At 37.7% G+C, this 24,523-nt stretch overlaps 2 protein-coding genes across 3 annotated transcripts in view; one reads left to right on the forward strand and one right to left on the reverse strand.

Annotated features, from left to right (window-relative positions):
* Positions 1–1,088: 1,088 nt before the first annotated feature.
* Positions 1,089–23,812, reverse strand: DHFR (dihydrofolate reductase). 2 transcript variants are annotated; one of them, XM_054578544.1, is made up of 6 exons: positions 23,736–23,812; positions 23,045–23,094; positions 19,657–19,762; positions 12,554–12,680; positions 10,485–10,600; positions 1,089–3,661 (listed from the first exon to the last, which is right to left on the reverse strand). In XM_054578544.1, the coding sequence occupies exons 2-6, from the start codon at positions 23,067–23,069 to the stop codon at positions 3,583–3,585; spliced, it is 453 nt and encodes a 150-aa protein (XP_054434519.1). In that variant the 5' UTR covers positions 23,070–23,094; positions 23,736–23,812; the 3' UTR covers positions 1,089–3,582. The 2 variants fall into 2 exon arrangements, with proteins under 2 accessions (XP_054434519.1, XP_054434518.1); XM_054578543.1 differs by lacking the exon at positions 23,736–23,812 and adding an exon at positions 23,439–23,619.
* Positions 23,694–24,523, forward strand: part of MSH3 (mutS homolog 3) — a 132,534-nt gene continuing 131,704 nt past the window's right edge. Inside the window, exon 1 of the mRNA XM_054578546.1 lies at positions 23,694–23,982. Within this exon, the coding sequence (XP_054434521.1) occupies positions 23,776–23,982 (207 nt within the window). The 5' untranslated portion in view covers positions 23,694–23,775. The remainder of the gene's footprint in view (positions 23,983–24,523) is intronic.

Consider the following 24,523-nt stretch of genomic DNA (forward strand, 5'->3'; position numbering starts at 1 on the left):
AGGGCTTCTTTCCAGTTTGGCCAGAGGTTCCATCCCCTTCATGAGCAGTATCTTTTCACTGAGTCTCTAATTCTATTCTGGGTATTCATTTAATTATGTATTTCTTTTCTCCCAGATGGGAACATCCTTGATCACATGGTTCAGCCTTCCAGAGATCATTATTTTTCTGACCTCTTTCAGAGTTGGCCAGCCAATCTTTCCCTCATAAAGTCATGTTGCTTAATTAGGTCATTTGCTGTATAGTTTTTAGTTTAACTTAAAAAAAATCTTGTTATGGGACATTGTTATCAAGTTTGCTTACTATGTATCCCTTTGAGCTACTGATATTACCTTCATATGTATTTTATTACATATTCAATAAGTCTTACCTTCATATGTATTTTATTACATATTCAATAAGTCTTTAGTTCTTAAAAAATAGATCAGCAACATATAGATCTAATCTTTATATTTTCCTCCAATTTCATATATATTGACTTCTTACAATTTGCTTGTTTTTGTTTTGCTTCATTTAGATATACCCTAGAGCTAGAAAATAAAATTTGAGTTATTTTTCTTCCTTACCAGCACTCTCAGTGGTTTACAACCTTGAGCAGCTTCAGCATCATCGAGGGTGCTTGTTTAAATGCCTTAGCCAGGTACTGGGGATGGCATTTTGAGAAATGTGGCTCTTAGGACGTGGATGTTACATAATTACAACATAAAATGTGCTAGCCTGAATGTTTAGAATGCGCTTGTGTTTTGTTATTTACATTTTTGCCTCAAATTATCATCACCTTATTGTTTCATAACTCAATCTAGAAAAAGTAAGACTTTGACTCCATATTGAAAGATGAACCAACCAGGCACCATGAGAGGAAGGCCAATGATTTCCCAATAATTGGTCTTTGGAATTTTGTGTGACCCTTAGCGAATTTAATGTATTTCTTTCTACACTTTTAAGCTGACTGTGAAGATAAACTGCCATAGGAGTCTTTGAAATTTCATGTGAGATGTTCGAAGAATAACAGGAGGCCAGCACTTATGAAGTAGTACAACGTAATAAGAAATAATTGTATTTATTAAAGAAATACACAAAAATGGTTAAGTAAAACCAAGTGGTTTCAAAAGTCTAACTGAAACTGAAAAGTCCCCTGCTGTTGCTCCCTAACCTCAGCTGTCCTTGATTTGGCTGAGTATATATTTATCAGTTGGAAATAATTTTCTTAGAATTTAAGGCATGATCCTATTGTTTTGTTTTTCTTTTATTCCCTCTTTTTCTCTTTCCATCTGAGCATCTCAGATTTGGTGGGTCCAAAACCAAAATCAAACTCCATCAGAAAATTCCATTACCTCCAACTTCAAAATGTATCTTGAGTCAGTTTTTTCACTCTGCTCAACCCTGTGGTCCAAATTGCCATCATCCCTCAGCTGAACTTCTAATTGGTGTTTGGTCTGCTTCTGTATTTTTTTAAACTGTGAAATAGTTAACAAACCATCTATAGCTTTATACTTTTTATTATACAAAAATTATGAAGATCTTACACACAAAATCATAAACATGGCGAATGCTTTAGGTGTTTAGCATTCACTGGTCCTGTACATGCCAGGAGCTGCTAAATGCAAACACCCAGGGCCCTAACAGCTGAAGTATATTCAGCCCATACACAGGGTGGGGAACTGGTGACCCTGGGAATAGCCCCCCAACAACGATGAGTAGGGATAAATACTCCAGTTTGCTTCCCCTCCATTTCCCAGAAGATATATCAGCAGTACTGAGCTTTTTAACCAATGGGAACCTGCTCACTGATCTTGAATTAGCTTACCTTCCACTGATACTTTTATTTAAATTTTAGTCTTGGGATCTGCTTTTGGGGGAAACCCAATCTAAGCCAGTAATGTATGCATTCAACTGTCACAGGCCTTCCAGGTTGTTTTTAGTTTTTCAACTAAAATTAAGGCTGCAACATATTTCTATAATTCTCTTCATATATATGTAGAAGGTTTTCTCTTGGTATTTACCTGGTGGTGGAATTGCTGGGTCAAAGTGTTGTACATCTTCATCCTTAATAAATATTGTCAGCATTTTAAAAGGCTGAACGTCAAGTATTGGTGAGAATGCCACATCTGGTGCAGGTGGAATGGTACCTTACTAGGGTTTTAATTTGCATTTCCCCAGTTGCTAAAGGGAATGTATATCTGTGCGTGTATTTATGGCACTTGAGTTTCCTCTTCTCTAAATGGTTTGCTTCTTTATCTTACTAATATCTGAATTCTAAAAATTCTGGATACTAGTAGTTTTCTATTATGTTCTTTGCAGAGAGCTCCAGTGTTTTCTTGTGGTTTATAAATTTTACACAGTATTGATTTCTGTTCTGTGTGATCTGTTTTTTTCCTCTGTGAAAGATTTTTAGGAAATTCCTTTTTACTCCTAATGTTCTGTAGCCTACTCTTCCTGCTGAACATAAAGGGCTCAGCTTATTACCATAATTAATTTTTCATGACAATAAGCACATTATTTCAAAGAACCTAATCACAATAGACACACCTAATGCATAAAATAGCACATCCAGCTGTGATACTGTCAACAGTTCACTACATAATTTTTCCTACATTGAAAATTTTGGATACTATTCCAAATTCAAAAAAAAAAAAATGGTGCAATGAATACTCTTGGGTCTGCCTCTTTCTTCAGGATTAATTTCTGGAAGTGAAAGTTCTAGGTCCAAGCCCAGATTATTTTGAATTTTAACTGACTGATATTGCCTAAAAAGGCTGTACCAATTTACAAGGCAGAAAATGCTATTTCTTTGGATACCTAAAAATCCAAATATTTGCTAACATGTTGCGCAAAACATGTTTTAATACTCATTTTTTAATTATGTGAAGTTTATTTTCTAACTTAATAATTTTGGTTTCTAGCAATATCCATTCTCTTTGAATTTTTAATTTAGCCATATGCTTGTTATTAGAGTCTTTCTTTGTGTGAAGAGTAGCCTATTCTCGTTCTATCATTGTATCATCCCATGGAATCTCACTCAAGATCAGAAACAAAATTTTTAAAGGTCTTAGACACTTCTTTTAATCATCAAAAAGGTAGTCTTCTATGTGCCTCTTTATTATCCCTATGGAACTACTATAGTTCTCAGCCTAACTGATTCCCTGAGTGAACACAACTTTTTCAGAAGTGTGATATGCATAGAGTAATTCATAGTCCCTGTTTTGACCTAATTTTCTTTTACTTGAGTTCTGACTGTTCTGTTTATAATCCATTTCTGACATTTGGACAAATCTCCTATCTCTTTAGCTCTGGATTTCGAATCATGCACCAGCAGACTCTCCCACTGTGATGTCTTGGTGGTGTGTTACCCTAGGCAGGTGCAGGGGATCTAATCCTGGCCCTTGATGGACATGCAGACTGTTAGAGCAAGAAATGATTCACAAATAGTATCGGACACAGCACAGTTAAGATTAATACTAATTAATAAAAACACATTGCTTACAAATAATTACCCATAGATCTAGAATCAACAAAAGTCTCTTTTTCTAATGTTAAATGTGTGATTGTTTGCAGAGGATGGGGAATCAGAAAACACCTTCACATCAATCGTTCTTTTCATATACTTCAAATTTGTACTTTATGCCTCTCTCCTCCTGGACATCAGAAGGAACACCTGGGTATCTGTTAAAGAAATAGACATATAATTAAGTAATGTATCAATTAAAAAGATAACTTCTCTGACTCAGCCAAAAGGCATAAACCATTGTTAAGCTGAGTGATTATGCAAACATACTACATATATAAACAAAAGGCAAATTTCAAAGTGTATAGAAAGTTAAAAAACAAAAAGGGTAATTTCTCGTCCTTTCCTTCTGATTCCTAATTCTCCTCCCAAATACTAACTGCTGTAAGCAGTTTCTCTTTTATCTTTCCACTCCATCACTCAGTTAATATAATATTTCTTAAGAACATTTTGCAAGTCTTTGACTTGGTATAAGATTTTCTGTTTGAGGAAAAGAAAAACAAAATAAAACCACCAACAAAAAAAGCAAAACAAAACCCAGGTCTTTGACTGAAGGCTGTTCTGACCACTCCAGCTTCCAACCTAAAGCCTGATGCACTTCCTTAGTATTGTGTGGGCTGCATCTCACTGTGGTCCAGGAGGGGGCCAGGAGCTCCTGCTTTACTAAGACTCCTGTCTGAGTCTGGTTCTGTTGTGTGACACTTAGCTATCAATAAAAAGTCTTCATCCTTATAGAGAATATACTATTGTGAGCTCATTACATTAAGTGCTCTACAAACACTATCTATTAATATTACTAGTTTGTTTTGTTCCCCTATTTTCTAAACTCACTGTAGGCAGGGATAATACAGGAAAAAATTTAAATCTCTTGTGATAGCCAACACAATTCTGGTCTCAAACCAACACAATAAGAGATATCAAACTTTTGTTGACTAATTAAATTATGACAGCTGATAAAAACAATTACATACATGAAATAATAGCATAAGGAAAAGATTTTTTTCTTGAAAAATTTGTATTTCAGGGGAAGAAGCTATGTTTCTATTTACTAACCATTTTCTGAGCTGTTTGTTTTAGTAGCAGGCTAGGTTTTTCTTTTCTAAAGAAATGATTTTAGTAGGCCAATTTTTAACCATAATTTTAATATATTTGGAGTAAGTCACCAAAAGCATCACATAATTTTTATGTGTGTAAAATTTGCAAGACTAGCAGGATTGTCAGTTATTAAGATAACAGCAAAGTATCAGAGTTATTTCTAAAACCATAAAGAAGAACTTAAAAACAGCTGCTGGCTGGACATGATCACTAGTCATAGAATTAATGAGAATCTTCTCTGTAAACCCAAAATTTAATTCTTCTTAAGACTATTTTTACATTCTATAATATTCACATTTTCAGTCTGTTTTCATGAATATAACCAGCTTATAACTATAATTTCAAATTTTTCTGAAGAGCAAACTGCCTAAGAGGTACATTTGAACTCTGAGTTTAAGTCTAACAGGGTTTGAAGGAAAAACCTCCTTGTTATGAACCACCCAGATAGAGATTTCTCTCTATAATCTTCAAGCATTTCAAAAGAAACGTAAGATCTGAACTGACAAAGCATCATGAGAATAATAGAGGTGATTTGCTAGAAAGTCTAAGAAGTAGGTAAATACAGTTCTTGACACAGTTATCTATAAGAGACAAAGCACAACTAAAACAAAATGAAGACACCACAGAAACCATAGTCCGAGGAGGAGAGAGATGTACAAAGAAGTGGACAAATATGCCAGGGTCCTGCTGGACAGACAGGAAGTGATGAGAACAGAAGAGGAAACATCAGCCCATCTGAAACCTACTTGACGTTGTCACTGATAAGGGGCATCTGTCCCAGCTCTGGAGCCAACTACTGCCTCCAAGGCCTACCTCTGGTCTTTTTTCCTTTTATGGAATGGTCACATGGAAGGTGAGTTAACTAGAAAAAAGAAGCCTCTTTGGGAGTCATTAAGCAAAAAACTGCTGGCATAAAATATTGGGCTCTGCTTGTTGGGTTGGAGCATACTGTGAAACAGTCTGAGATATATAGAAAGATTTCTTCTGGCAAGATCAATGAGGGCAGAGCTCTGGAGGACAGGCTGGCTTGGTGCTGTCCAAAGAATAACTGCACAGACGATGGCCCACACTGGTGGGGGGGGTGGGAAGGGTGGGAGGCAGGCACAAAGTAAAACCATGTTACTTTGTTAAAATTAACTTCCCTTTTAGGTTTTCACTATTTGTAGCTTCATCTACACTCTAATTTTATTCACTTCATTCTTCACAAATGTCCTCTTTCATCTTGATTTCATTATGCTAGGGCTTTTAATTCCACGAAGTATGGTGTTAATAAAAGACGAGTGTTTGAACGGAGACCTATGAATCCACAAGAGGCCTACCGTTTGGGATAATGGGGGTATAAACTAGGTGGCTGCAATGGAGGAAAAAGAAGAACCATCAGAGTTCATTTCTGGACAACAGGGAACAAGTTTTAAGTTCCCAAATGTACAGATGTTTGCAGAGAAAACAGCTCAAGAATTGAGCAATGTTACAGACTTTCCGGAATAAAGCATATTGTCTTTGTCCTCAGAGAGTTCCTTCTTCTCTACTTCATGAGAGATGACCTACCCCCGATCTCTCCTTCGAGGATTCTCTCCACCCCATGTTAAAGAGGCTGTTACTATGTTGGTACAGGCTTGAAAGCAAGATGACCATCAAATTGTGCAATGGAAAAAAGGACTTTCATTTTTCTCCCATAGCTTCATCCAGGGGTATCCAACCTTTTGCTATCTCTGTGTTACACTGGAAGAAGAAATGTCTTGGGCCACACAATAAAATCCACAAACACTAATGAAAACTAGTGAGCAACAAAAAAAAAAAGGTTTTAAGTAAATTTATGATTTCGTGTTGGGCCACATTCATAGCCATTCTGGGCTTCATGCGGCCGGTGGGCTGGACACCCCTGGAAGGTCTATTATGGACGAATTTCTTTGGATTTGGCTTTGCACAGCAATTTCCTACCTGAATCTATACACCATTAATTTTTTCTAAGATATCTAAATAATTAATATCAATTTTTCACACATTCTTTGAAAAAAATAGAAGAGGAGACAGAACACTTCCCAACTCATTCTATGAGGCCAGTATTATCCTGAGACTGAAACCAGGTGGAGACATTACAAAAAAATGAAAACAACAACAAAAACTATAGCCCAATATCCTTTATGAACATAAATGCAAAAACCTTCAACAAAACATTAGCAAACTGAATCCAAGAACACATAAAAAAAGAACTATACATTACTTCCAAGTGGATTTATCCTAGAAATGTAAAATAATTTTAACACAAAACCAAGCAATGTAATAGTGTATTAAGTATTGTGTATTTTGTCTTATTAAAAACAAAAATCACATAATCAAGCCCTGGCTGGTGCGGCTCAGTGGATTGAGCACTGGCCTGCAAACTGAAGGGATGCTGGTTCGATTCCCAGTCCGGGGCACATGCCCAGGTTTCAGGCCAGGTCCCTGGCTGCGGGGGTGTGAGAAGAAACCAGTCGATGTATCTGTCACAAATCAATGTTACTCGCCCTCCCTTCTCATCTCTCTAAAAAATATAAATAAAATTTCAAAAACCACATAATCTCAATAGACTCAGAAAAAGCATTTGACAAAGTCCAATGCCTCTCCATGATAAAAAACACTTAATGAAGTATAAATAGAAGAGATCTTCAACGTGATGAAGGGCATGTATGAAAAACCCACAGCTAACACCATACTTAATAGTGAAAGACTGAATGTGTCCCCTCTAAGATCAAGAACAAGACAAGTATGTCTTGCCCTTGCCATTTCTGTTTGAAATTGTACTGGAGGTTCTAGTCAAGGTAATTTGGGAAGAAAAAGAAATGAAACACATCCAGATTGGAATGGAAGAAGTAAAACTATCTCTGTTTGCAAATGATATTAATATATCCTGTATACAGAAACTTAAAGAATCCAGTATCAGTTTGAACTAATGAGTTCAGCAAGGTTGCAGGATACAAGACTAACACAAAAACCATCTATTTCTATGAACGGTATGAAAATAAAATGTGCTGAAAGCTATAAAACATTGTTGAAAGAAATTAAAGAATACCTAAACAAGTAGAAAGACATATGTTCATGGTTTGGAAGACAAATATTGCTAAGATAACAATACTCTCCAAAGTGATCCACAGATACAATACAATCCCTATCAAAATCCTAGCTTGCTTTTTGTCAGAAATTGACAAGCTGGTCATAACATTCATATGGAAATGCAGGGACCCAGAATAGCCAAGACAATCTTGAAAAACAACAAAGTCGGAGGACTGGTTCTTTCTGATTTCGAAAGTTATTATGCAACGGCATTAATCAAGACAGTGTGGTACTGGCATAAGGACAAATGGAATTGATTAATGGAATAGAACTGAGAGTTTAGCTATGAACCCTCAGGTTCATGGTCCACTGATTTCTGTTAACGGTGTCAAAACAATTCAATGGGGGGAAAGAATTGCTTTTCAGCAAACAGTGCTAGGGCAACTGGATAGCCACTTAGAAAAGAATGAACTTGGACCCCCGTTCCTTACACCATACATAAATGAACTACAATGGACTATGCAAGGGTGTCCAACCTTTTGGCATTTCTGCGCCACACTGGAAGAAGAGGAGGTGTCTTAGGCCACACATTACATATACTGCAACACGTAACCACAAAAAACTCTCATAATGTTTTAAGCAAATGTACGATTTTGTGTTGGGCCACATTTGTAGCCATCCTGAGCTCTCAGGCGACCCTCACGCTGCAGGTTGGACACCCCAGGACTATACAGAGTTAAAACTATAAAATTTTTAAGTAGAAAACATAGGAGTAAATCTCTGTTAGCTCAGATTAGGCAATGGTTTCTTAGGTGTAACAACAAAAAGACAAGTGACCAAGGAAAAAATAGAAAAAATGGATGTCAAAATTAAAAACCTCTGTGCTATGAATGCTATCATTAAGAAAATGAAACGAAAAAAAACCCATACATTTAAAAAATTTTAAAAAGAAAGTAAATAGACAATTCAAATAAAGGGAGAAAATTTGTGAAGCAAGTACAGACATATACAGGGGTGGGCAAAAAAAGGCTTATAGTTGTTCATATGGAAAATAACACAATAATAAAGACTAATACAAGAATAAACGGTGTTCCACATACTTGCAACTGTAAACTTACTTTGGCCTACCCGTGTGTTACAACAGGGATGAATTTGAAAATGGTTCACCGAAGGAAAGAAGCCAATTCCATAGGCAGCTCTATAGAGACTGAAAACGGGTTAGTGGTTCCTAGGGCCAGGAGGGTGGATGAATGGAGAACGACAGCTCACGGGTACAGGTTTCTAACGGCGGTGATGGAAAGGCTCTACACTTAGATTGTGGTGGTAGTTGCATAATTCTGTGAACATACTAAAACCACTGAATTATATACTTTCACTGGGTGAATCTGTGATGTGTGAATCATTGCTCAGTAAAGATGTTACACTTTTCATGTCGAAGAGTCAGAGAGCCAGTTGTCAAGGATCCTAAAAGGTCGGAGCTTTGGAAGAGGTCTGATTGAGAAGAATAGGATTTGGAAGGGTATTTAATGTGAAGCAGATTCATACAGTAGTCTATTCTTTTGTTACTTAGCAAAGAGAAAGGTAAGAAATGAGGAACAGAGATCAGTATTCACATAATGTGACAATCTGCAACCTAAGCAGTATAAGAGAAAATATATATAGTGTGGCAAAGAAACACACATATATTTTTACAAAAGTATATATTAAATTAGTTAAGTGCGACTTTTCTAAGCAGTCACCTTTGGAAACTATGAGCAAAAGCCTGAACTTGAGCTGTTTAGAGCTAGGTAAGAGCCCAAGAAAGTGTGTCATATGTTTGTTTCATTTGATTCAAGACTACTACCTATTACTCTATAAACTATTATTCTAAAGCTCAGCCACACATTTATTCAGACGTGGCTCTGCTTTTAGGAGGTATTTACAAAAACACACTCAAAGAATAATGACTGAGTTCAACTGAGAATATTTGAAAGAATGTGTTAAAAACTAGTTCAAAGTGTCGATATAATTCATCTTAAAGCTGCAAAGTTTTTTAAATAAAGAATGCTGTGAGTTTTCAAAATCAGGCAGTTTCATGCTAAAATCACAACTACATAGTAAAGTGTGAACTCTTCCTTCCATCTCTGCGAATGCTGTCGGAGTCCTTTCATCCTTCCGCTGAACTACTGTAACTAACTGGTTTCCAGCCTCACTCCTGCCCTCTCAGGTCCATTCTCCATAAACAGCTAGAACAACATTACTGAATTTAGAACCCTCTACACCTGCACTTGGTCTGATCCCCGTGGGCCTTCCCCCTGCTCACAATGCCGTCAGTGGCTTTCAAGGATTGGGGAGCATGCTAAGCTTGTTCCTGCCACCGGGTCTCTGCACTGGCTATTTCTGGTTCCTGGAATGCTTTTCCCCGCTCCTTGCTTGGCTGGCTTCTTGTCATTTAGATCCTAGGGTAGACATCACTCCTCTGAAAGAACCTCTCAGACTATACAGTTATTTATCACATCATAGTATTTCAATTCTCTACACAGCAACCCTTCTGATGTCTATCTCTTACTTGCCACTCTACCTTTCTATGACAAAATGTTTCAGTAAACACTCTTTCCTCCAATGCCCAGGACAGTATTTGATACTAAACACAGACCTCACAGAATAAACTAAGGACTACTCTAGATTTCAGTAAAATCATTAAAACTTGAACACTCCCAAGTCTGTTAAAGCAGATTTCCAAAAATTTCTATAGTATTTGTCTATAAAATACATTACTACCCCAAATTCAATCTGTAGAGACATTCTCTTTCCTCTAATTTTTAAGCTGGAAATCCAAAAGTACTTCACACTACTTAGTAACATTTTACTTACTCTGGGAGGAGTTTATAGCTCTCCAAATCAATTTCTGGAAAAAATGTGTCACTTTCAAATTCCTTCATGATCCTGGTCACAAACAGTTTCAGATGGCCTGGCTTGGTCATGGCTTCCTTTGAAACAAAACAAAAGTCATCAATTTCCTTATGTATCTGTGTCAAAAGACATAGAAGCACAAGATTTTTGTTTGTTTTAATAATGTAGTCAAGTTTGTACTAGGTATTAATACATGCTATATAACCTGTTACCTCCAGAATGCTATTTAAATGTCCTGTTCATTACTTTGGAGCCCTTGCAAAGTATGCCTTCTTTATGTTGAGAATGGCACTAATCATTATCAATAATTATGAGAGTGAGTTAAACTATATTGTGGCCTGTAGTTAGCTTACATGAACTCTTTTTTCATTTAAGCATTCAGTTTTGTCTTTTTTCTTTGGTGGTTGCTTAGGAAATAAGAACCCTGAATTACCTAGTTACTGGCTATGGAAAATTTACATATGCATACATGGATAATAGTATAATTTCATGAGACCTTGACTAATGAAAATCCCAAGGGCATACTTAGTAATTTACACAAAATTTAATAATGCTTTCATTTCCCAGGAGATAGTTAGAATGCTTGTACGTAATTTATTCTGCCTCTTGTTGCTAATGATTGTATTTTGCTTCATATTGTTAATGACTTTTCTAATTACTGCCTATAATACTGTTGATACAAAGTCATGAGTCCTAAGTGCAGCTCCAAGAAAGCAATAACTCTTGATTGAAAAAGAAAAAATATATATACATACATATGTAAATATAATCTCAAGTGTTTGTTATCTTTAAATTTTCAAATAAGGGCATTAAAGAAATTTTACTTTTTATTTTCAATTCTACAGCTGATAGTATTACATCATTTATTCTCTTGCCTCAAACAAATATTCTACCAATTCTTGCTATACCAAAAAATAGGAAAATTGAATAGGACTAACCACAGCAGCATTTGAAAGTCTGTATCAAATCTAATGATGTAAAGGGTCAGATGGTACATATTTTAGGCTTTGTGGGCCATATGGTTTCTTTTACCTTTCAGGCAAAAGCAGCCAAAGACAATACTAAATGAACGGCTGCAGCTGTGTTCCAATGAAACTATATGTACAAAAACAGGCTAGTAGGCCCAGTTTGGCCCATGAGAAGAGCAGCCTAAATGTTCTACTAGCTCTTGCGATGTGAGGTAGGTAGATAGTGCAAAATTATAACCTGGAGATTCTACTTTCTTATTATTTACTGTGAATGTATCAAATTATATAAATAAACTTAAGCATTTATATTGTTTAAAAGGTTGTAGAAACAGAACCTAAGAAACACAGTTTTTTTGTAATCCCACCTAAGATCCTGGTATACTTCTTTTTCCCTCAAATGATTTCAGTGTATATATGTTACCATAAGCTCACAAAGGGTAGGGACTGATCTTTTCCCTCCCTATAAATGTTAATCTTTCATGAGTGTTTTAAAAGAGTAAGAAAATTCCTTTTATTATCCTCAAAATTTCTGAAAGCTGCAAGTCAAGAACAAGGAATATCTTCTCTTTTACCTACTGTTTTCCCTTATGATATAAAATAATATAATACCCTTCCCCTCCCCTCACATTAGATGAAAATTGTTGAGGCAATGTTTTCTGCTTTTAACGAACTTACACACATCTAGTCAGTGTACGTCAACTGAGAGCTCCATCAGTAAGAGGTGTATTCATCCTTGAAGAAAAGGGCATAACTCAGTGTATCAAGGCACATCCAGGGAAGAGAAAGTGGTACAGTCCAAGTACATTTCTCAGGGAAGGATTCAGAATGTTTTTAACATTGAAACATCAACTATCTTGTATTGGAAATAAACTGGTACTGGTGAAGACTTATATAGTTTTATTTATAGTAGTATCATTTTTGATAGCATCAAAAAAGTCTAACTTACTGTAGGTATAATGTGCTTCCTTTGCTCATTACTTAAAAAGTGCAGATGGCAGGGAAGCTGAAAGAAAGTAGAGAAGAACACTTCTTTGTACAATATTTACAGACAACTTTACTTACTTTATAAACAGAACTGCCTCCCACTATCCAAACCATGTCCACTTTATTTGTTAATTCTGGATCCTCAATCAGTTTTAAGGCATCATCCAGACTTCTGGCAAGAAAATGAGCTCCTTTTGGAGGTTCCCTGAGGTCAACCGAAAAAAAGACATATAATTTCTACAAAAGCCATTTGTACTAGTCAGGTAATTTGTATAGGATGTAATAATTATAAAGATAAAATCATCATAAATATGAACCCTTGAATACTTTCAACAAAAACCAGTAAACATCAGAATGGCCTATTACCAATAAATAATTTAACCCACATTTGTGTATATATGGTCCACAATGAATCATAAAACAAAGTACTTCTGATATCTTGAGATATCTGTTGTGGAAAAAAATTAGAACATAGTTATCACTGGAGGGATGGAATAAAGATTTGCTGGGAAGGGGCATAAGGTATCTTCCTAGGGCTTATGGTAATTTTTTTCTATGTTTGATACAGGGTTCTATAGGTCCATACGTTTGTTATAACTTAGCAAATGTACCCTTAAGACTTGTATATTTCATTGTATGTAATATTCATCTCAAAAGGAAAAACTGTAAAGAAATATTGAACTCTAGTTAAGGCTGTACATGCTGAAGTATTTAGGGGAAAACATACTAATGTCTGCAATTTACTTTGAAATGCATAAAAAGAACAAGAATAATTGAAGGATGATGAATGATAAAGCAGGCATAGTAAAATGTTAATGGTAGAATCTACATGGTGGCTATTCAAGTGTTTACTGTAAAGTTTTTTACATTTGAAAGTTTCATGATTAAATGTTGGAAAAAGTAATATGCTTGAGTGACTAGCTCGAGATGATATTCAAACTGTTAATAAGTCTTGAGTGGGTAAAGAAATTTCATGTTTCAAATAATACAGAAATGGGTGAAGTATTAAAAAATGAGCATGTTATTACTTTTGTAATTAAAAATCCAAAAATGAACTGGCAAACTAATTTCAGGGTGTACATTGAGTCGCTCTTTCTCTCCCAAGCTCTACGACTGTTTTTTTGGGTGGAGGGTTGCGATTCCCTTTATAAATGAGAGACATGCAGAATGAGGCTTTCATCCTTTCAGCTGCTTCCTCCCTCACCTCCTTGACACATATTGTACTTTGCTCTTTGTGATCTCTAAAGGAGTTAAGATTGCAAAAGAATATATTTGAGTAAAGGCTGGAAAACGACTTGGGGGCCAGGGTGAACTTAAAAGAGCGAAGGGCTCCTCTCAGGTGCCAGGGCAGCCGCAGTGAGGAGGTTGGACCACACTGTTCAGGGGGAGAATGGAATCCAGATGTGAAACTGATTTGGAATTGGGGGAGAAGATAGTCTAGTTAATAAACAATATCTAGAATAACTGAAACAGAATCAGGGTGGTTTTAGTAACTGAGGATGTTGAGATCAGGACTAATGACAGGAGATAGGGTAGAAAGGAAAATGGTTGACAGATTTACAAGATGGAATAAAAGGGTGTGGACTTCAAAGAAAGGGAGCAATCATTTTGTGAAGACTGGAACAATGGCTTGAAAATGGTTCAAGGGATTAAGGTAAAGACTACTACTTTGTTCTTTTGTAGTCAGTCTGGAAAAGAAAAACAGAACAGATTAAGGGATTTATTTAACATTTTAGTTATAACAAAGGCATGGAGGAAATGCTTCTGCCAACTGTTGCTATTTAGGAATTTAGAAATAAGTTTCAAGGGAAACACTGGACTCCCAGATGGAGAGAAAAGAAAAAGCAAAAAGTTGAGCTAATGTTTGAGTTCATTATTTCCTATAGAGCACAAATCTCAGAAACTAACACAGTCAAAAACAGAGCCAACACTTAATATTTGTCACTTATTTCATTGCTACATTTCCATCCTATAATTATTTCAAACCAATAGAGATTGGATTCCCTGCCAATGGAGAGTTGGTATGTGGTAGCATACAAATTTTGTGTCAAGAAGTGTGTGGACATACTTGATACCTTGTTTCAAACTTAGAGCCTTGAATGCCCTCAGAGCTAGGCATAAAAATTTATAGCAGAAGGCATTCCCATCATATCATACTTCCCTATCTTCCTTAAAAGCACTATTCAAGGGAGGCTGCTTGTTACCTGATGGATAGTCATATTATTAGAAAGAAAACATCTAACATTTATTGAAGTGCCTATCTGCTCTCTCAAGTAGTGGGATCAGGCAGTGCTTTACACGCACTACCATTTCATGTTACTAGCAGCCCTATGTGGGTACATGGGACGTAGGCACATTTTTACAGATGATATCGAGGCAGACAGGTTAGGTAACCAATGGTCACAAAGGTAGGACATGGTGATGCTTGGATCCTTCCCCTCTCTCTAAAAATAATAAAATCTTAAAAAAGATAAAAGCACTCTCTATACCAAAAAAGATGGCAAAGGCAGGCACAGAAATGTCTTAGCAGTGGCCATAAATTGAAAAAAACAAGCCATGGAGATGTGTGGAGGATGCTAAATGGGCAAAGAGATGGTGCATCACCTGGGTGGTGTGATGAGGGAGAATACTCCTTGGAGTATGGTCCCTTAGTGGAGTCTCGAAGGAGATTAAAACATGTGCAAAACACAGAAGTGACAGACTACCAGACATTATTGAGGCTTATACTAAAGTTACTAAACTTATTTAACACAAAAAAGCTCCAAGGAAGTTGAGGGTAGAAGAAAAACAATCTGTGGTAAGGTTTAAAAGGTTTAAAGGGTAAAGGGTGCCCTGGCTGGTGTCGTTCAGTGGTTTGGGCACCGGCCTGTACAATGAGAGGTCGCTGGTTAGATTCCTGGCCAGGGCACCTGCCTGGGTGGCAGGCCAGGTCCCTAGTTGGGGGTGTGGCCACCAATTGATTACACACGTTGATGTTTCTCTCCCTTTCTCTCTCCCTTCCCCCCTATAAAAGTAAATACATAAAACCTTAAAAAATAAAATAAAATAAAATAAAATAAAATAAAATAGTAAAGGGTAAGACAACAGAGTAAGGTCCTAAAGACAGAGAAAACTGAAATCTAGAATAAAGCAGTGGGAGTGGGGAGAGGACTGATTTTAACAGAAGGGGATTTTTTTTTTCTTCCTTGTCTGAAGATTGAGGGAAAGAACAAAGTGATATGTTAAGGTGAAAATGATGGTATCATGAAACAGTTCACTGTGCTCTCATTAATATTAATATTTTCTATAGGCTATAAAGTAAGGTAATTTTGCTGAATTAGCAATGGTTGGGGGAGTAGGACCCAACAATCTGTAGGGTGCCTTCTGTGTGCCAGAAATTTATAATGTAAAATGTCAGTCAGTCCTCAAAATTGCCCTAAGACAGTCATTACTAATCCCATTTAGCAGATAAAGACAGTGAGGTTTGGCAAGGCTTGAAGTTAATAAAGCCTAAAACCACAAAGTTAATAGATGCCAGGGCAGAAGCCAGAGGTTAAATCTTTGCTATGCCATACGTGTGAGTGGGGGGAAGGGTACCACAGCTTTAAGAGGAGAAAGTTTTAATCACTGTGGAGAATATGATAGTGAGACCACAGAAAAGTGTTACCTAACAGGAAATGTTAGATAATTTTTGGGCTAAAGACAATTTATAACTTGTTTCATGGAGACAATTTTGGATTTCCTAGAGGTGCTGTCAAAGCATTGCAGTAAAGTTTCTAATTTTTGGTTCCAAGGATCTTAAAAAATGCTCTATTGAAAGAGATATCACATGCTATACAATTTACCCTTGTAAAGTGTACAGTTCAGGTAACTTTTTAGTATGTTCATAGAGTCGTGCAACCATCACCACTGTCTATTTTCAGAACATTTTCATCACCCTGAAAAGAAATCCTGTACCTATTATCAGTTGGTTATTCCCTATTTCCACCCCGCCTCCCCGTCTCTGTGGATTTGCCTATTCAGAAATTTCATAGAAATGGAATCGCGTGGTCTGTTGTGTCTGGCTTTTTTCAATTAGCATACTGTTTTCAAGGTTCATCTGTGTTGTAGCAGATTCTCCTTTTTAGTGATGAATAATAAATATTCCATTGTATGGACATAGCACATTTTGTTTATCGTTCATCAGCTGATGAGCATTTGGGATATTTCCAATTTTTGGATGTTAGTTATGATGCTGCTATGAATATCTGTGTACAAGTTTTTGTGTGATTATATCAATATGTTTTCATTTCTCTACCAAGGAGAATTGCTGGGACATATAACTCTGTTTAACCTTCTGAGAAAGTGCCAATCTGTTTTCCAAATGTGGCTGAACAGCATTTCTTTTAAAGCCACAACTTGACAGTGTAGAAAGCCATGGAAAAGCTTTTCCCCCGCTAGAACTTATTAAGGAAGTAGTTACCCAAAATAACTAGTATGGGGCAGGAAATTTTGGGATTATCTTGAGAATTCAATTTCTTCTCATGCTCGGGTGAGGGTAGTGGTGAGAGGCTCTCTCTCAAAACTTCTGGGAGCAATAGCATTTACACGTGGGAATCTCTCTTCTTATTCGGGACCCAGCAATGTCTGGGACATAGCACGTGCTCAGGGCAAGTGTGGAGATGACTGGCAATTGACCCCCAAAGCAGAAGGAAGGATAAAAAATAAACTCTAAATTTTTTCCCTGATATCCCCATATCCTTGCCATCCTTGATAATAAAGACTTTAAATTCTCTCTCTGCCAAATAAATAAAAAGCGAAATATACCAACAAATGTTATATATAAATATGCAAGGTCTGTCCAGAAAAAGTCTAGACACTGTTAATATGAGAACGGTTTGCACGACATCGATGTAACCTGGCAGCCAAGGAGAGTGGACTGGAATGTACATGCATGAACAATAACAACTTCACTGTACTAGTCAGTGGGGGTGATAGACGCCCTTGAGTGAGCATGTGTACTCTGGCCGTTGCATTCACAGTGACTGAGTAGAGCAACAAATCTGCAGCAAATTTTGCATTAAGCTTGAGCATTCCTCTATGAAAACTATTCAGATGATTCAGAAGGCTGCAGCTATGGGCAACTGGCAATTGGCAGCTTCATCACAACATAAATGCGCCTGCTCATTTATCATGTCTCATGCAGTTTTCTGGCAAAACATCAAATCACCCAGGTGACTCAGCCCCCCTACAACACAGATTTGGCACCCTGAGACTTCTGGTTTTTCCAAAAACTAAAATCACCTCTGAAAGGGAAGATATTTCAGACCATCAATGAGATTCAGGAAAACACGATGGGGCAGCTGATGGTGATTGGGAGAAATGCCTGAGGTCTCAAGGTGCCTATTTTGAAGGGGACAGAAACGTCATTGTCCTATGTACAATGTTTCCTGTATCTTCTTCAATAAATGTCTCTATTTTTCATATTACATGGCTGGATACCTTCTGGACAGACCTCGTATAATAAACAACCAAACTCAGTTACACATACCACAGAGGGGTCATAAAGAAGAAATTAGACTCATCATTTGCAGAGATTTGCTGGCTCAACTGAACATCTCGCCCACTGAGATTTCTTTATGTTTGTTTCAGCTTAAGCTAGCCATAAATAAACTTGAGTAGTATTCAAGAATATGTTATTAAAGAATCTCTGAAAATGGCAATACAGTGTGTTATTTGGATCCTACCAAGTAAAAAGATAATCAGAATATCCTAGCAACCAGGAGAAAGAGAAGAGTATAAAGACAGGCAGATGGCAAGATGCATACCAACATATTCCTCATCACCCAAAGACAATCACAGTGCAAGTATTCTGGTACATTTTCATTGAGTTTTTACCTATGCCATTCTAGGAGGGATCTGGGAGAAAAATCTGCATAAGTCTGAACCCCCTTAGCCTGTAACTGTGCAATGTTTTCTCCTTCCTATGGTGTGATGGTCTTTGATGTGTTCACTTGGCTAGGCTATAGCTGTCAGTTACTCAGACACTATAAAGTTGCTATTTGGATAACGTTAATCTAGATAAGCCTAGGTCAATCCATTGAAAGGCCTTGAAAACATATCTGAGGCTTCCCTGAAGAAATTTCACCTGCAGACATCAGCTTCAGCCTTTGGAGAGTTCCAGCCTTCCCTTCTGGGTGGCTTGCCATTCAAATTTTGGACTTTCCTAGCCAGCCCCCACAACTGTGTAATCCAATTCCTTGTGAGATATTTTTTATGATTACATTCTTTGTATTGAATATATTAGTAGTTTAATAAACAATGATTACCATGCCAATCCCAAACTTTTCCTTAAATTCTAATCCAGGCCAACCACCCCTGAAACAAGACATATGAGGCTCAGAAAATTATTTTAGTGGATTAGGATCCATGTAAACAACAAAAATTATAGAAATCAGGATATACTGCATGTTGTAAATGACATGGAAGCTATGGTGAAGTTAAAAGCACTGGAGTTGACTTCATGGGTAGTTTTAATGCTATTGACTCTCCCCACCCCCCAACCTTTCCACGTTTCGGTTATTTCCAGGTACCAGGAACTGAATATGTCAGCTTGGAGGACAGAAAAATTCTCAGCAGAGGCCCCTGGACATACTCCCTTCTTCTAGGATCTCTAGGAACTATTTCAATATGCTGAAATTTTTTATCTACAGACACAACGTAAAGAATGAAAGTACAAAATACTATATAGGTATTTTGGTAAACTAGGAATAATATGACACAAGATCATGACAAATGTTTTTGCCCATCTTAAAATTTATATCTAATTGCATTTAGGGCTGGGTCTAGAGGTAGCAACTTAATTTTGGCAAGTCCCCAAACGTATGTATTTTGATTTTCTTTGAAACAGAAAAGTTATTAATTTACATTATACAACTGATATTTGACCGTACTGAGAATTAAATAATGGTTCAAGGAAACCTGCAATTCTGTTACCATAGTGAGATTTAAGGTGATGAAATCAGTCCCTTAAGTAGCAGAATAAGTTGTTATGTGGCATAAATAAGTGCTTATTCATTTTCTGCAATCACCTACATGATATTAAGCAGCTTCATCAAAAGCCATATTCATAGTATTTTATTTTGACATCTGTTGACCTCTAACATAAGAAATGGGACATAATTTTTTGGGGTGAGGGGGTAAATTTGTTTTATAATACTTACTTGAGTTCTCTACTGAGAACTAAATTAATCCTGTCCTTTAAAGGTCGATTCTTCTCAGGAATGGAGAACCAGGTCTTCTTACCCATAATCACCAAATTCTGTTTACCTATAAAATCACACAGAAAGAATAGGTATATTTTAGAAATATGAATTTTCATATATTTGTATGTATGCATACATGTAATTGTTATATTGACATCTAGTGGATCTGCTTTAAAAAAATTAAAAATTTTAACAGCTTTACCAAAATTTAGTCTTTACCACCCATTATCTAAATATAATAATTATTCTTCCTTTTGGCTTTATCCAACTTATATGCAATACAGTTTCAATCAGTTGTTGTCTCGTATACTAGTGAAAAGCAAAGGCTCTGAGTCAAAGTGTTCAAATGGAATGTATTCTGTTATCTACAGAGCAAGTCATGGTAATCTTCTGTGCCTTATCCATATTTATAAAATGGAGGTAACATACAGGGTGGGGCAGAAGTAGGTTTACAGTTGGTCATATGGGAAATAATACAATAATTAATAGATAACAATACAAGAATAAACTGTGTTCTGGGTACTCACAACTGTAAACCTACCTTTGCGCCACGCTGTAGTTTCTATTTCTAGTATTGTGGAGACTAAAGACTTAGAGCAATGTCTGAGATCTAAAAAGTACTGTGGAACTGTTTGACGTAACAGTACTCATATTTGTATACTTTGTAGATTTACATTAACAGTCACACCTGCTTAATATCCCACTCAATTTGTTTAAAGTACTTCCAATTTGTGCCTCTTTCCTTAAAAACTTTATACACATAGCGTCCATTTTTGGTTTAATTATTTAGAAGAAGAAGAGCTTATGAGTCAGATACCTGGATCAAAGGAACTTACGCACTTCTGATTCTTGGTATGTTGTGGCAGATGACTACCAAAAGGAGTGCATTTATCTGTTTTCTTTTTACAGATTTTATTTAATTCTAAGTAATGAAAAGCAAAGGCCTGCAACCATGACTGCTCTACCCAGCAAGGTACTCAATTAAAATGGAAGGTGAAATAAGGAGTTTTCCAGACAAAATGAGGCTAAAATAATACACCTTCACCAAACCAGCATTGCCAGATATGCTAAAGGGACTGCTTTAAGAAGATGAAGAAAAAGAGTCTATGAATTCCCAGTTCTTTTCACCGCCACCAATACTTGATATCACCAATATTTTTAATATTTATTAATCTGATTGTGACAATGATGTGTTATTTTGTTACTTTATTTGTTGAAACTAAACCTGTTTTTGTATATTTCTTGCCTATTTCTAAAGAGCTTTAAATGACCTTTTGATATTCTTTATCCATTTTTTGATTAAATGTTTGTGGAATTTTTTCCTAAAAAACCCCTAAAAACCTACTAACCCTTTTTTAGATGTGTTGCAAATACTTTCTTATTCTATTACTTGTCCTTTAACTTTTTTATATGTATTTTACTATATAGTTTAAAATGTTTAATATAGTCATATTGTCAATATTTTACTTTATAGCTTCTGGGTTTGAATATTTGACTTCAGGGTAAGAAAAATACTATTTTGTATTTTCTCCTAAAGTTCCTTAGATTTTACTTATTGATGTTTAACTCACCTGAATATTGTTTGTATAATGTGTGAAATATGGCTCTGTATTTGTTTTATTTCAAGTAATAGTCCATGCACCTTATTTGTTGAATAAGCCTTATTTTCTCCATTGATTTGAAACATCAATTTAATCATAAATTACATTGTTAGATATATACATTTGTTTCTAGAATGCTCATTTTATTTCATTGATCTACTTGATTATTTCTGTGCTGGTGTCATGTTGTTTTAAATGCTGAGACTTTATAATAGATTTAAATTTTTTAATATTTTATAATGGATTTTGACATTTAAAAAAATAAATAAAATCAATCTGTATTAAAAAAGAAAAAGAAAAAAGAAGGAACTCCTACCTTTTGCGACAACATGGATGGAACTGGGAAATATTATGCTAAGTGAAAGCCAGTTGATGAAAGACAAATACCACCTGATCTCACCTATAAGTGGACTCTATTCAACAAAATAAACTAACGAACAAAATAAACCACAGGCATGGAAACATGGAGCAGGCTGAAAGTGACCAGAGGAGATGGGGAAGGAGGACAATGGTGGAAAGAAGGAGAAGGGACTAAACAAAGAACATGTATGAATGACCCATGGACATGCACAACAGAGTGGGAATTGACTGTGGGAGAGGGAGGTGGAGGAGGGCAAAGGGGTAAAAATTGAGACAACTGTAATAGAATAAACATGACTTAAAAATAAAAAAAATAAACAAAAAAGGATTTTATTTATTTATTTGTGGGCAGAGGGGAAGGGAGAAAGGGAGAGAAACATCAATGTGTGGGTGCCTCTCGCATGGCCGCTACTGGGGACCTGGCCTGCAACCCAGGCATGTGCTCTGACTGGGAATCAAACCTGAGACCCTTTGATTCCCAGGCTGGCTCTCAATCCCCTGAGCCACACCAGCCAGGGCCATTTATCTTTTTTCTTAATGAATCATTATTAGCTTGATTTTTTAAAAACAAAAACACTAATATTTACAAGCTACAAGTACAAAGACTAGGCATTTTTCCATACTTTGTTTCCTATTACCAGACTACTTAAGATTCCAGAGGGTGGTTCACATCAATTCTTTAGCTTCAAGCTCTTGCCATCTTGTCTTTATCAGTGACCTAAGTGCCAACTTCCTATCTGTTTTGTTAAAGTTATGCTGCACTTGCTCCTTTCTGATTATTTCCCTGTTTACTCTGCTGTTACGCCTCCTATGACCAAATATACATCTTAGGTTTTAAATGGGTATCCTCCAACCCCATATTCTTGGTTATCCTCTTCTCGCTCCAGTGTCTCAATTCACCTAGTACTGTATTTCTGAATATCCTACAAGCACCTCAAAAGCATTATAATTGCACACAATTCTCCATATCACCCAGACCCTTAAGCTGAAAATATGAGAGTTCATCCTTGATGCCTTGCTAGCATTACCTTTACGTTCTTGATTTCCAAATCGAGTATCATGAAACCGTTCTTCGGACTTTTATCCTCTCCACTGCCTTCGTTTAGGTTTCATCATCTCTCCTGGCTGCTATTCCAAAGGCCTCCTCTAGTGTCCAGTGCCAACCTCTACCCAGCTGCCAACTCTGCACAATACCTCAATTGTACGCGCGCCCACAGAAAATTTAAAAGAACTTATAAAAAAGTTTAATAAATAGTGGGAACTTCATACAGATAAGTGGTAAGACAAAAGGTTCCAGTTTAATGGAAAACTAAGTAAAATTTGCACTGGTAAGCTTACTTAAGCAAGATCCTTCGAAAACTTGTCACTTAAAAATCCCTCATTACCTTCTGCTGAAGTGTCCGTGGTCATTCTTTGGAAATACTTGAATTCATTCCTGCAAGTTAGAGAAACACACTGTTACTCAGAACGTTTTCCCGTGGGCTCCAGCTCTAACGTGCCCGACAAACGGTGCGCGGGACTTTGCTCGGAGGCAGGGCGCCGCGGGGGAAAATGCCTCGCTCGGCAGCAGGAACGGGACTGTAATCAATAATTTGGCCTCCCGGCTCCAGACGCGGAATAGAAGACCAGGCACAGCTCCTGGCAGGTTAGGTCGCAGGTCCAACCCCATTCTTCCGAGGCCAGTCGGCCCAGGGCCGCCAGGTCTGGCTACCTCGCTCAAGGTCACATTGCACCAGCCTCTGTCCCCTCACACCAACCCGTCCTTGGCCCGGCCTGCACCTGAGCGGGGGCCAAGGTAAGTCTCCATTCTTCCCAATGCCCATGTTCTGGGACACAGCGACGATGCAGTTTAGAGGACGAACCATGACAGCGGCACTAAAGCACTCCAAGCTTGCTGGCCACAACTGAATTCCCTCCAAAGTTTGGCGCGAAATTGTAGCCACCCCGCCCCCCTCGGTCCCATTTGTGCACGAGAGACCCCGCCCCCGCCCCGCCCCCCCGCCCCGGCGCACGGCAAATTCGCTACGTGCTCGCCCCCGAAGACACCCAGGAACTGGGGCCCGGGGCTCGCGCTACCGCTAGGCCCTGCCCCCGGGCTGTCACTCTCTGCTCAACGATGTCGCGCCGAAGGCCAGCCTCTGGTGGTGCGGCTGCCGCTGGCCGGTCCCTCCCAGGGCAAGCGGTTTTGAGCAGATTCTTCCATTCTACGGGAAGCCTGAAATCTACCTCCTCCCCCACGGGTGCAGCGGAGGACGCTGAACCCGACTCTGACTCCGCAGCGCCTCCAGCGTCCAGTTTCCAGCCTCAGTTACCGCCACACTTGGTGGGTTTGGTTTAGCACGGGGCGGGGTCAACGAGGAGAGGGGGCTGGGCAAGACGGGCGGGATCGTGCTTGTGGGTGGAGCGGGCGGAGGCTGGGCCCTTGCGAGAGAATTAGGGAGGTGATAGCCAGAAGAGAAAGGGGCGGGGTTCGGGCCTGTGGAGGTGCGGATAGTTAAGCCATCCTTCATCCTAAGTGTCATTCAAAAATTGTAGTTTCCCCATGGGTTAATAGACTTGAGGCCGAGAATCACAGAATCTTAGTGGCAGACCAGAGACGGAAACTCAGGGCTCCTCACTCCCATTCTGGTGAGGAGAGAGACGTGTGGGCAGAGGATACATCTTTTACCCTCTATCCTCCCTCTTTTCTTTTTTTTTTTTAACCTGGATTGAAGGTTGAAAAGCAGCTTTATTTATCTTATTTATATGGGTTTTGATAGGTGCCACTCTTCAACTAAGTAAAATAAATAGTTGTGGTTTTGTTGTGTTGTTTTTCTACCAGGGACACTGCCACAGGGGTGAGCCCTCATTCAGGGTCCCGGTAC

Source organism: Pteronotus mesoamericanus, unplaced genomic scaffold (assembly GCF_021234165.1).
Source record: "Pteronotus mesoamericanus isolate MK-2021 breed Mesoamerican mustached bat unplaced genomic scaffold, CSHL_Meso_final contig_50, whole genome shotgun sequence".
Classification (NCBI taxonomy): Eukaryota; Metazoa; Chordata; class Mammalia; order Chiroptera; family Mormoopidae; genus Pteronotus; species Pteronotus mesoamericanus.

Bases quoted from the DNA above. Each gene is read 5' to 3' on its own strand.
- DHFR (XM_054578543.1), bottom strand. From the start codon at position 23,524: ATGGTTCGTCCTCTAAACTGCATCGTCGCTGTGTCCCAGAACATGGGC. The intron at 19,763-23,044 runs GTAATGAGGGAT...GTGATTTTATAG, and splicing joins CACGGACACTTCAGCAGAAG to GTAAACAGAATTTGGTGATT. The intron at 3,662-10,484 runs GTAAGTAAAATG...TTTCTTTAACAG, and splicing joins AGCTATAAACTCCTCCCAGA to ATACCCAGGTGTTCCTTCTG.